Source organism: Lethenteron reissneri, chromosome 24 (genome assembly GCF_015708825.2).
Source record: "Lethenteron reissneri isolate LAM-NWPU_2019-01 chromosome 24, ASM1570882v1, whole genome shotgun sequence".
Classification (NCBI taxonomy): Eukaryota; Metazoa; Chordata; class Hyperoartia; order Petromyzontiformes; family Petromyzontidae; genus Lethenteron; species Lethenteron reissneri.
In genome coordinates, this window is record NC_083802.1 from 8,085,141 (window position 1) to 8,097,395 (window position 12,255).

The window sequence follows — 12,255 nt, forward strand, 5'->3', positions numbered from 1 at the left end:
GTAGCCAGGCACAATGAGAGGTTTGTGAGTTCAAGCAAGAATGGTTCTGCATGAATGCCATCTTTTCTCCCTTGTAGAGGTGTAGGGAATTTTAAAATCTACATACACACACACACGTACAGTTGATTTGTACGTATGTTGAACTCTTTTCGCGCCGTAGGTAGCCAACCGTGCTAATCGGAGGTGCGATATGCACAGACCAAGGTGGGGTTGTTGTAGGTTGTTGGGGTAGGTGCTGTTCGCGAGCGCATACGAAGGCTTTCCAGCACGGTGCACAAAGGGGTGGTATGTTCGGCACCACGCCCGGCCGCTTTTGTCTTCCTCGTGCTGATATGTACACACTGCACCGAATACTCATTGAAGGCTGAGTCAGTCTAAGGGAGGTCCAGAACCGGTTAAGATAATAACTTTTTTACCGTGGCAGGGAATCGAACTCAGGTCGCCAGGTTCGAAGTGCACTGCTTCGACCACTACACTACACACACGAACAATAACGGCCACTAAGCGGCGGTGGCGTTTGTGCCAGGCTAGGTGTACTTTTAGGCCACGTGAAGTGTCAAAGCCTCACTGACAGGAGGTGGTCACGGGACAGACCCAGGTGCCACGGGTTGACTGATTGGGAAGACTCGCAGATTGCACCACCTTGTGCTCCACACATCAACGTACACATACATTCAGACACGCACACACACGCTCACTTTAACATATACAGGATTAACGCTACATAGAGGTCACCCCAAGACATTCATAATCCTCACCGTTAACCACTCCTGGGGCTGTTTTAATTGGGTACGGCCAATTACAAGGAGCCAATTAAACGACTAAGTTCTCCATTGACTCATACATCACGCCTTACCAATTGCATCATTTTAAATTATTTTCTGTAAAGGTTGCTCTTACGATTTAATTTAACGTCCGTTAGAAACGCTTATATAAAGTATCACCATAAATGGCAATATTTAAATTGTGGCTTAATAACGGATGACGCAATGTCCACCAAGTGTCCAGTGCAAGTTGTAAAAGCTAAGGCCATGGTTTGGTCACGGTCAGTACAAATCACTACCATGGTGCGTGAATAACCCCAAACATTCACGGAAAGGTCACGGATGAGGAGGTCGCATCTCCGTGTGTGCGTGTACTGTGGGGAGCAGTAGTGTGGCGGTGAGCGTGCTGCGGTACGAACCCGGCGACCCGAGTTCAATTCCCACTCACGTCCTTCAACACCAGTGACCATTATCTGAACCGGTCCTGGGTCTCCCCTAGGTCGACTCAGCCTCAAATGAGTGCCTGGTGCGGAGTGTAAAAATTATCTCTACTGGGGAAACAAAGGCGGCCGGGCGTGGTGCCGGCCACCTTTTGCGCTGTACCAGGTTTCATCAGTACTCGCTAACAATACTTGGCTCAACAGTCTGTTAAACGACTATACGGGGGATCTTTGTCTTTGTGTGTCCTGTATCTCCGTGTCTCTCTCGATATGTAGCTCTGTCATTATGTGTTCCTGAAATGTGACGACGAATATCGAAGCGACGTAAATCAAAGCAATTTACAAGGTAGGTGAAGGAGAAGGCTGAGGCGATGGATATGAGAAAGGATGGACGATGCTGTCAGCGATTAGAGTGGGGCTTGAGGGGACGCAAAGCAGGTCGTGGTGTTAATCAAGTGACGACGTATTTGCGAAACGATGAAAAAGGGGTATGACTAGCTGCATTTATTTGTGTTCGTGTGTGTGTATATTTGTGTCTCGGTGTCTGTGGGTGTGTATCTCAGTGTGTATCCGTCTATGTATCTCGTGTCTGTGTGTGTATCTCAGTGTGTATCCGTCCATGTATCTCGGGCCGGATTGCTCGTGGTTGCCATGGCCAGTTTGTTAACCAATCCAGCTCTGCAAGTGGACAGTATCATCTGTGTCAACAGCCATCTCCTACATCTCACTTTAGACTTCCTTCAAATTCACGATTCTCATGACCACCATGATGTTTGTGACAAAATCATAGCTTTAGTGATAGTGAATATTATCTCCATTTATGAACTGCATGTGTGAGTTTATTTCCTCCAATTATATTTAAAAAAAAATTTGTCCCCTTCACAATTTTTGAAAAATGCAATTTATAGCGCGCACAATGTGTCACGGACATAGATGACCGTGACCCCGAGACGCGGAGCCAAACTCGGTGTCACTGGACAGTCAGGCGAAAGAAGTGGGGACCTTTAAGAAAGAGGTGGGCTTTTAAGAGTAGGTGTAGCATACCTGTCAACCCTTATCAGTGCCCGACCTTATTACAGACCTCATTGGTCATCCCGTGCCCTTACAAATCTCAACGTTCATCGTACAAAGTCCTAACACTAGGGAGAAACACAAATAAATAGACACTTTTTTGCCCGTATTGAAACGGCTGTACGCCGTATGGACCTGAAAACTAAATTTCCCTGCACAAGAATACGTGGTAAACCGTATGGGTTGACAGATATGGTGTGGGTTGAATGCTGCGAATGTGATGCATGACGGCGTTCCAGATACTGGGGGCTTCCACGGAGAAACGGTGCCTGGCAGTGACGTTCCAAACTTGGCAAATGTTGACCATGATGCCGGCACACACAATGGCCTACTCTTGCGAAAGACACCCACAGCATTATTCAGAGCGGCCACTAGGTTAAAACCGTGAACCTCTGCGGAAATAGGTGATCGCGCTTCCGGGAGGTCTTGTCCGCCGCTGGGCCTCCAGTTAGCACGGTTGGCTACTTCCGGGGCGAAAGAAGTTCAATATACATCCATACAGGCCAAGTGCCAGAGAGGAGCTCGCAAAAGGACTCACAGTTTGTGAAACGTTTCTGAATAGTATTTTGCGAAAGTTCAAAAAGAGCCCAGTTGTGCCCAACATTGCCAGTTGTGCCCAAGCGACTGATGGTTGTTCTGTTCATGCCCAAGGTGCGTAGAGCCAGACTATAAGGCAGGATTCTAATGGGCCATTGTGAATGCCCTCAGCTCAAAGAACCAGATACACAGATACAAATTCACACACGGACATTTAAAAAAAGAATAATCTTAATATAAGGAATATACTGATGATGACAATGATTATATTGCTGATGGTGATGAAATTATAATAGTGGTGATAAGACTGCTGGTGATATGATGTAGCTGCTGATGATGATGCAGTTACTGCTGATGATGATGCAGTTGATGCTGATGATAATGATATGCAGGTGATGTTAATAATGCTGTAGATGCTGGTGATAATGACGATAGTGATTTTTCAATGCTGATGATGGTCATGACGCGTTTTCGTGTGTGTGCAGGAGTTTACAAGCGAAAGGAATCCACGCAGGAAGCAATGGCCTGAAGTCTCGTTGCTAAGCAGAGCGTTCTTATCCAGATAGCAGAGCCTCATCTCCAGGGGGCTAGGGGATTTGCTGCTGCTGTGCTTAGCCTTCTGTCTGGGCTCTGGCCATAGAGCCGTCATGCCTCTGGGAGGCACCTGGCCACCAGGGGACAGAGCTTAGTCTTCAGTGGCAGGAGTCTCGTTGCCAGGGGGTGGGGGAAAGACGAGTGGAGTCTGGCAGGGGTCACGGGGCAGCGGGGTCACATGACTCCGTTTGAGAAGCTCACGTGGGAGGCGCGCACGGATGAGGTGGCGGTGAGGGAGTCGGTGCTGGGGAAGAGGATCAGCTTCTACCGCATCCGCGGAGAGATCGGCTCTGGCAACTTCTCCCAGGTCAAGCTGGGGGTGCACCTTCTCACACGAGGCAAGGGCCTGCACTGTCATCATCGTCGTCATCAGTAGCAGAAATATCACCGACAGAATCATTTGTCTCAATCCCATTCACCACCTCGACTTGCTTGGCACATTCCTCTCACCCGCCACCAACTCTTGCTCCTCTACCGAATGCTCAACCTCATTTTCTCTCTCCTGGGTCTCTCCCATCCCACCCCTCTCTCCTCTACCTCCTCCTCCTCCTCCACCCGTCGTACTCAACCTCCCTACATTTCTCACTCAGTACTTCTGACCCCAATCTTATTCTAACGATTTTATTCAAATCTCTCCCTCCTCCTTTTCCCCTCTTTCTCCTTCCCGCTCTTCAGAGACACAGTCTCTGTGTTCAGAGCATCAGTTAGTTGATTGCTTCGCGTTTCAATTTCATTGCCGTTATCGTGGCCAACCATGGAATATTATTTATCATTATTTAGCCTGGCCAACTTAAGGTGTGGCTTTCTTGGACAAATCAAGATTATTATTTTTATCATTATTCTCGTGCATGGAGGTACGGTAATACCCTGGTTTATGTCTGGGATGCAGTCCGGAAATGTGTGACGACGAATATCGTAACGACGTGAATTAAAGCAATTTACAGGGTCGGTGGAGGTGATGGCCAAGGCGGACGATGCTTTCAGCGACATAAGTGTGGGGTTGAAGCGACGCAAATCAGGCAGTGGTATTAATAATAAAGTGGCGACGTATTTGCGAAACCTAAATGGGGGTATTGCTGTACTTAGTATTTTTTTACGTTTGAATACTGTACCTTTCAAGATGAAAGGAACTTTTTGCGCAACGTCGTGTTGCTTTTCCGAGGCTGGCGCTATCGGGAACCGCAGACGTTGATCAAATAATTTACAAAACAAGCGCTAAAAGGAAGCGTCCCCCCTCCATCCCCTAGCGATGACGCCGTTGCTTGTGACGTCACGTCATCGTGCATATTGCAAACGTCGCATCATCGCTCATCAAAGACACTTCCCCCCCATGTCGGAAAGCGTTACGGAATGTGTGTGCACACGCAAGATCAGTTCCTCCTTGTGTGTACATGCGCGGCGCTGTCACCACGCAGTGCTCAGATTGGGTGCTCTTCATCTCCCACGTCCGTGTGAATTGTTCACGCGCCGCCTTTGTGTCCGAGACGACTCGCGGGCAGTTTCCGCACAAGATGTTCACGCGCAGGGGGCAGGGTTTATGGGTAAACGAGTCCCTTGCTCGCAGTGGAGTCGATGTTACAGGGCAGCTTGGAGGCTCAGTCTCTGCTGCCTGACGTGAAATGAAGGGGTCTACAAACATTACATTGGTGACATACTGAGATAGTAACAGGCACGCGCTTATTGTCCGCGCTCCACCCAGTTACTGAGGGGTTGCGCAATCAGAGGGGAGGCTGAGCTCGTCGCTGCCTCACCTCTCGTCTCTTCCTGTACTTGCAGCGGAGCTCCGCAAATTTGGCGATTTTGACTATAAAAATCATTGGAATCGTACAGAAATGACATTTATAACACAAATAATTGGAAAAATCCTAATATTTATTTCATTTGATTGTTCTTCATTTTTACTTTTCGTAACAGCTATTTTCATTGGAGTATAACAGGTGAGGCTCTGCCTCCCCTGCCTCCCCTGACCGCACGTCCCTGCCGTATAGCCTTAACAGACTTGGAGAAAATGCGAGCACCGATGAAGGTCGGCACGCCAGACGAGGGGGTGGGTGTCCAACACCACGCCCGGCCATCTTTCTCTCCCCAATAGCGATGTTTACACACCTCGCCAGGTACTCATTTGAGGCTGAGTCGACCTAGAGGAGCCCCAGGACCGGTTCAGACAATCATCACTGGTGTTGATGGCCGTGAGCGGGAATCGAACTGGGTTTGCCGGGTTGGTAGCGCAACGCACCTCACCAGGTACTCATTTGAGGCTGAGTCGACCTAGAGGAGCCCCAGGACCGGTTCAGACAATCATCACTGGTGTTGATGGCCGTGAGCGGGAATCGAACTGGGTTTTGCCGGGTTGGTAGCAACGCGCTAAATGCTCCACCACCGTTCTGTCACTCTCACTCTGACTCGCGCGCGTGCAGAGAAAGTCGCCATCAAACTCCTGGACAAGTCGCGCATGGACGAGCGCACGCTGCGCCTCCTGTCGTGCGAGATCCTGGCCATGGAGCTGCTGCGCCACCCCAACGTGGTGCGCCTCTACGAGGTGGTGGACACCCCGTCGCGCCTGCACCTCGTCATGGAGTACGCGCCGGGCGGGGAGCTCTTCACGCGCGTCTCCACCGTGGGGGCGCTGCCGCACGACGAGGCCAAGCTCGTCTTTGCCCAAATCGCGGCCGCCGTCAAGCACATGGTGAGGAGGGTAGGGGGTGACGGTGATAGTGGCGGGGAGCACTAGTGTTGTGGTGAGCGCGCTGCGCTACGAACCAGGAGATCCGAGTTCGATTCTCGCTCACGGCCAACACCGGTGGTGATTATCTGAGACCGGCTTGGGTCTCCCCTTGGTCGACTCAGACTCGAATAAGTGCCTGGTACGGTATGTGAACATAACGACTAGGTTTGGCTGCCTTCTCATCCTGGCTTGGTCGAGCATCGCCCAATCACGAGATGCCTCCAATCGCTTCAGCATGCTAAATCCATATAGTTGTCCATTTCCTCATGGAGGTACTCCGCCAATTAACCACCCACCCACCTGGTAACCTGATCATTCAATAACGTAATCGAGCAACTTTGACCATTAAAATACTCTTGCTCACGTCCAGATGAACTTGTTTCGTCCATGTTTATCCGTGAGTGTATATTGCGAGCTGGACCAGGTAAAGTACGGGACTGAAATGACCTCCGAAACGAATTTTTTGAGAGAGGAAGGCAATTGAGTGCATGATGTGACATCACTGGAATTGCTTGGAAACACATTATTCTCTTGTATGATGGATTGTCGGTCTCTCACGCTGACTGGGGTCTACACCCAGATGTGTGGGCGCTTTCCAGACATCCTTTGTTTCACCTTGTAACAAAATAATTTCTTATATACATACACAGTACAGCCAGCCGGCTTCAATAGGCGCTTGCTAACAACCCTTGCCCCCCCCCGCCCTGTGTGTGTGTGTTTGTGCAGCACGAGTGTGGGGTGGTGCACAGGGACCTGAAGGCTGAGAACGTGTTCTACGCTGGCAACTGCTGGGTCAAGGTGGGAGACTTTGGCTTCAGCACCACGGTCACCCCCAACGAGAGGCTCAGCACCTTCTGCGGGTCCCCTCCGTACGCCGCCCCCGAGCTCTTTCGAGGTTTGTGAAGAGTTCAGCACCCTGTGTGACTGTGGGTTTGTGTGACTGTGGGTTTGTGTGTCGGAGTGGGGAGTGGCAGCGTAGCAGTCAGCGCTACGCTGCGCTATGAACCCAGCGACCCGAGATCGATTCCCACTCACGGCACCAACACTAAGTGACTGTTATCTGAATGGGTCCTGGGCCTCCTCTAAATGGACTCGGTCTCAAATGAGTACCTGGTGCAGTGCATAAAAGCATCGCCACTGGGGAGACAAAGGCAGTCAGGCATGGTGCTGGCCACCTACTCCCTGGTGTGCCGTGCCGGCCTTCATAGGTGCTATTCGCTAACAGCACTTGCCCTAACAGTCTGTTAAGGCTATACGGGGGATCGTTGTCGTTGGTGTGAGTACCTGTGTGTGTGTGCAATCGCGGTTGCTTCCCTTCCAACAAGCAAGCCAGCATCAGGACTCAAGGTAAGTGAAAATGTTTATGTACAAAACAGTATTTATTACATGCTTCCCTTTTTTGTTCAACCTTAAACACATTTCATTATATTGACCATATGGGCATTGTGTTCTGACTTACGAACCGTTCGACTTATGAACGGGTGTCAGGAACAAAGTATGTTCGTAAGTCGAGGCTTGCTTGTACTCATTTAAGGCTGAGTCTGCCTAGAACTGCTTCAGATAATCGCCACTGTTAGCCGTGTAGAATCAAACTGTTTTACCGCTCCGTACACACACACTCGTACAAAAGGCGCGAGCGCGCGCACACTCGCGCGTGTGCCACTAATCGCTTCGCTCTCCCTTGCTCTGTAGACCAAAGTTACCTCGGCCCCCAGGTGGACGTGTGGGCATTGGGCGTCCTCCTCTTCTTCATCGCGTCTGGGACTCTCCCGTTCCGCGCCGACACGGTCGGGAAACTTAAGCTCAGTATCCTCGACGGCTGCTTCTCCGTGCCCCTGCGGGTGCCTGCTTCCTGCTGCAACCTCATCACCACCATCTTGAGGCCCTTGCCGGATGAGAGGCCCACGGCCGCCCAGATCCTGCGCAGTGAATGGCTTCGGGGCGTCCAAGCCCCCGAGCCCTACCCGCCTTACCCACTGGGGCCCAGGTACCTCTTACAGGAGGACCCGGAATGCATAAGGGGGGCGGCAGCAATGGCTACTGAAGAGGTGGTCCCAGTGGATGCTGAGAGGGTGGCAGAAGATCATCGAGCCGTGGAAGTAATGGCGGACGACTCTAGGGTGGTGGCAACGATGGTTGACGATGCAAGGGGGGCAGCAGTAATGACCGGTGAAAGGGCGGCCAAAACAGAAGTTAGGAGGACGTTAGTAATGCCTGGAGATACAAGACAGAGAGGAGTAATGGCCGCTGAAGGTCCAGACACAATGGACACTGTGAGAGCTGCAGTCATCGCGACAGACACGACTACCAAAGAGGCGGCCGTGACAGACTCAGGAGTGGCGGCACCAACGCCTACCACTGACACAGTGGCTACAGAAACAAGACTGGGGGTCACGGCAGGCTCCGCAAGAACCGTGCCTTCCCCCTTATCCTCCTCTCTGCCGCCCTCCTGTTCTCTACTCACCGAGGAGCTGCTCGAGGTGCGCGAGCTGCTCGAAGAGCTGGGGATAACGAGCGACGTCGTAAGGAATAACGGCGATGATGGCGACGCCCGCAGCTGCGTGACGGGGACGTACCGCATCATGCTGCACCGCGTGCAGCGCCGCCGTCGCCCCGAGGGCCCGGTGTTCCCCGTCCTCGCCGAGGAAAGCTGCCGGACCTTGCCCAACGGCATTGGCAGCGACGGGGCGGCAAGCGGTGGCGTGGCCGGCGGGGTGGCGATGGCAGCAGGGATCGCGTTGGCAGCAGCGAGGGCCGGGGGACGGCGGCTTTACCGCGACACCCGTAACCGCGTGGCCGTAGCCCAGCGGTCAAAACTGTGCGCTATTTTGTAGTGCGGGGGGGTGGGTAATGTCGAGATGGAGAGGAGATGGAGGAGAGCCTGGGTGGCACAGCTGCGAGTTGGAAAGGGCTCCGAGTTTAAATCGTGAATGGAAGTGGAATCGTTTTACTCATTGAGGATGTTGCTAGCAGTGGTTGTGGTCATTTTGAAAATGATGAAAGGATGCTGCAACTGAAGATGGTACCGATGATGATTCTGCTACTGCTGGCGGTGGTGGGTTGAGATCTCTGACCAGAATTATATTTTGTGACCTTCCGATTGTGAGTCAAGCACTTGGACCAGAGCAACACTCGGGCAGACATTGCTACTAAAGAGATTATACGTTGCTGTATACATCATTACTTGTCAATTGTTGTCCAAGTACACAACTTTGCCTGTAACAGCATTTACAGGAGCAGTCTTCATTGTTCGGGGTCAAGTGAGGACTTATTCTGTTTGAATTCAGAGACTTATTGGATTGCATTTCTAATATATGCAACCTTTTTTGACCTCGGTAAAAAAAACATGGCTGGACACTAATTGCAACATTAAATGCGTCAGTCGTAGGTGAGGAGTGAATGTGTTCGGCGAGTGACTGTAGGTGTGGAAGAGTGTCCAGTATCATGGACTGTTAGCCGTCTTAGGTGAGTGTTGAGTGGGGACTGTTGTGAGTGGAGAGCGTTTAGTCGTGTGCTGTTTAACGAGGCTCAGGTGAGTGGTATTTGGTGAGTAAAAGCATCAGCAGCAGAGGGGGCCAGACTAGCACAGGGGTTGGGCCAATGGGGTGGGGGAAACACGAAAGGAGCAGGGCTGGGAGGGGAGGGGTGTATCTAATGGGGAAGAAGCACCCCATTTTAGGACAGGCTTCCACCGAGTTATTACAAGAGATTATATATTATTTGGATCTTTGGGTAAAGCCATGTAGATAGAATAATAAAAAATAATATCACGACGTTTCGATCGCAACACAAGCAATCGTCACCAGGTGAAAAATATAGCGGGAGAGCTGCTGAGAATATATGGTGGGAGCACTGCTAAGGCAGGGAGTTATAAGGTTTGAGATGGGTGTCAGTGGGCGGGGCTAGAGAGGGGCCGTCCATAAATGACGTCACGCACCTAGTGGAGGGGGGGGTCAGACATTTGTGACGATGTGTGACGAGGGAGGGGGGTTGAGAAATGTGAAGTCACATCTAAATGCGCAACTTTAAATAAACATAGACAACACGTTCTACTTAATGAAGTAGACTTTTTAATAAATGTTTTCTCCTACAACATCAGAGTGCAGCGGCACATTAAATACGCATTACAATGACAACAGTTTAAAGCGATTTGAAGAATGTTTGATTTTTTTGGGGGGGAAGGGCAAATTTGTGACGTCATATTTGAGGGGGGGGGGTCTGACTTTTTGTGACGCCGTGTGACAATGGGGGGGGGAGGGGCAAAAATCGTCCAAAATCGCGTGACGTAATTTATGGACGGTCCCAGATAAAATTTGATTTGCATGTAAATGTAAGATCAGAGAAATTTTGACAAACGAAGCTGTGGGGGTGGCCATTGTATTGTGAGAGATTAGCATGTCAATGTAAGAGATTTGCTTGTAAATGGAAGTTCGGAATGATTGGAAGGACGTTATTAACCATGATGTTCCCTCCCTACCTCCATATATTAGCAGTTATTTTGAACTCTCTGAGTTACATTCACTAACACAGCCACCGTTAGCCGTATTAGTAAATGGCGGCTTGCCATCCTTTTCCACCTCCATGTAGCGATGCTCTTGCCGAGCTCTCTCCGAGCTGACATTTACAAGCAAATATCTTACATGGACATGCTAATCCCTCACAATACAATGGCCACACCCACAGCTTCGTTTGTCAATATTTCTCCGATCTTACATTTACATGCAAATTTAATCTCTCGCCCCGCCCACTGACCCTTGGGCTACACCCATCTCAAACCTTTATAACTCCCTGCCTTAGCAGCGCTCCAACCATATATTCTCAGCAGCTCTCTCGCTATTTTTTTCACTTGATGACGATTGCTTGCGTTGCGATCGAAACGTCGTGATATTGTTATTATTTTTATTATTTGTTCTATCTACGTGTCTTTACTGATAGACCAAAAGAATATGAATTCCTGCAGTCACGAAAGCTTTAAGTCAAGAGATTATATGTTAAATATACATTTTACAATGCAGCATTTATAACGTCATGAATATCGTCATCTATTTATGGTTATGATTTAGTCGTGCTCATAACGCTTGATTCACAATTAGGCAACCACCATCCCAATGTGGGAAGTGCTTGTCCACTTCGGCCTAAGATAGGCAATAACAATCACCTGATATTTTAACAAATTGTTTTAAGAGATTGTATTAAGTGTTAAATATTAACACGACTTTTTAGAAAGTATATATTGTATAGCTGAAAGCTCATTAAGAAAAAATCAAAAGTTTTGCAAATTTATAAGTATTTTAAATATGAATGTTAATCTGTAATGTTCATTAATAGCAATTACATGAAATATGCCAAAGATCTGGATTTCTCTTCCGATGAAAAAACCCCGTCATCCTATACAGAACCCCCATCTTGTCCGATAGACCCATCATGTTTGATACAGAAGCATAATTTCATCGAATATATACTCGCATTTGCACCCGATACAGAACCGTACAGCTCATTCAACACAGAAAACCTTTATCCAATACGGTGAACGCTCATCTCGTCCGTGAGAAAACTTGTCTCATCCTATACAGGACTACAACACATTCGCTTGAATAAAAAAATATAACTTTATTTTTAATGTTGTGGATTTTTTGCCTTCTTAATGGCATATTCAAAAAAGCACACAAAAAACGCCCATTCACCAACACATGACAGCCCCACACCTCAATTAGCCCTGTGCTCTTCCAAAGGTCAAACAATGCCCACAAGGGGTTGGTGCAGCACACCAAGATCATAAGTAGTGAGCCTCGTAACTGGATGCGCTCCAAGGTGGCTGGAAGGTGTCGGAACAACAAGGTGGGTCTGTGAAATTATCTGTGCATACCTCGAAGTGTTATCATCTCAAATGCTTGCTGGGATCTCTCTGGGAACTCCGGTTTTCTTCCACACATAGGAGAAAATGTACTCAAACATGGAATTCGTCACATTGTACGTACGACCAGCTAAAAAAGTCCTCATACTTGGGCTTTGCCGGTTAAATTAACATTTTATATTCACTATCCAAGTGGGTTTTGTCCATGCACAGTGTTGGCTTCATGAGTGCTTGGAGCTGGGATTGCCAAGATTCTCATTAAATCGGAAA

The 12,255-nt window shown here is 49.2% G+C and overlaps 1 protein-coding gene across 1 annotated transcript; it reads left to right on the plus strand.

Annotated features, from left to right (window-relative positions):
• The first annotated feature begins 3,540 nt into the window (after positions 1–3,540).
• On the plus strand, positions 3,541–9,716 carry NIM1K (NIM1 serine/threonine protein kinase). The gene is made up of 4 exons (XM_061557800.1): positions 3,541–3,744; positions 5,824–6,092; positions 6,858–7,026; positions 7,824–9,716. Exons 1-4 carry the CDS (start codon positions 3,585–3,587, stop codon positions 8,963–8,965), a joined length of 1,740 nt encoding a protein of 579 aa, XP_061413784.1. The 5' UTR covers positions 3,541–3,584; the 3' UTR covers positions 8,966–9,716.
• Positions 9,717–12,255: the final 2,539 nt, after the last annotated feature.

Excerpts from the sequence above, each read along its gene's own strand:
- NIM1K (XM_061557800.1), top strand. The coding sequence starts at position 3,585 with ATGACTCCGTTTGAGAAGCTCACGTGGGAGGCGCGCACGGATGAGGTG. Across the intron at positions 3,745-5,823 it reads GGTGCACCTTCTCACACGAG|AGAAAGTCGCCATCAAACTC; the intron begins GCAAGGGCCTGC and ends GCGCGCGTGCAG. Across the intron at positions 6,093-6,857 it reads CGGCCGCCGTCAAGCACATG|CACGAGTGTGGGGTGGTGCA; the intron begins GTGAGGAGGGTA and ends GTGTTTGTGCAG.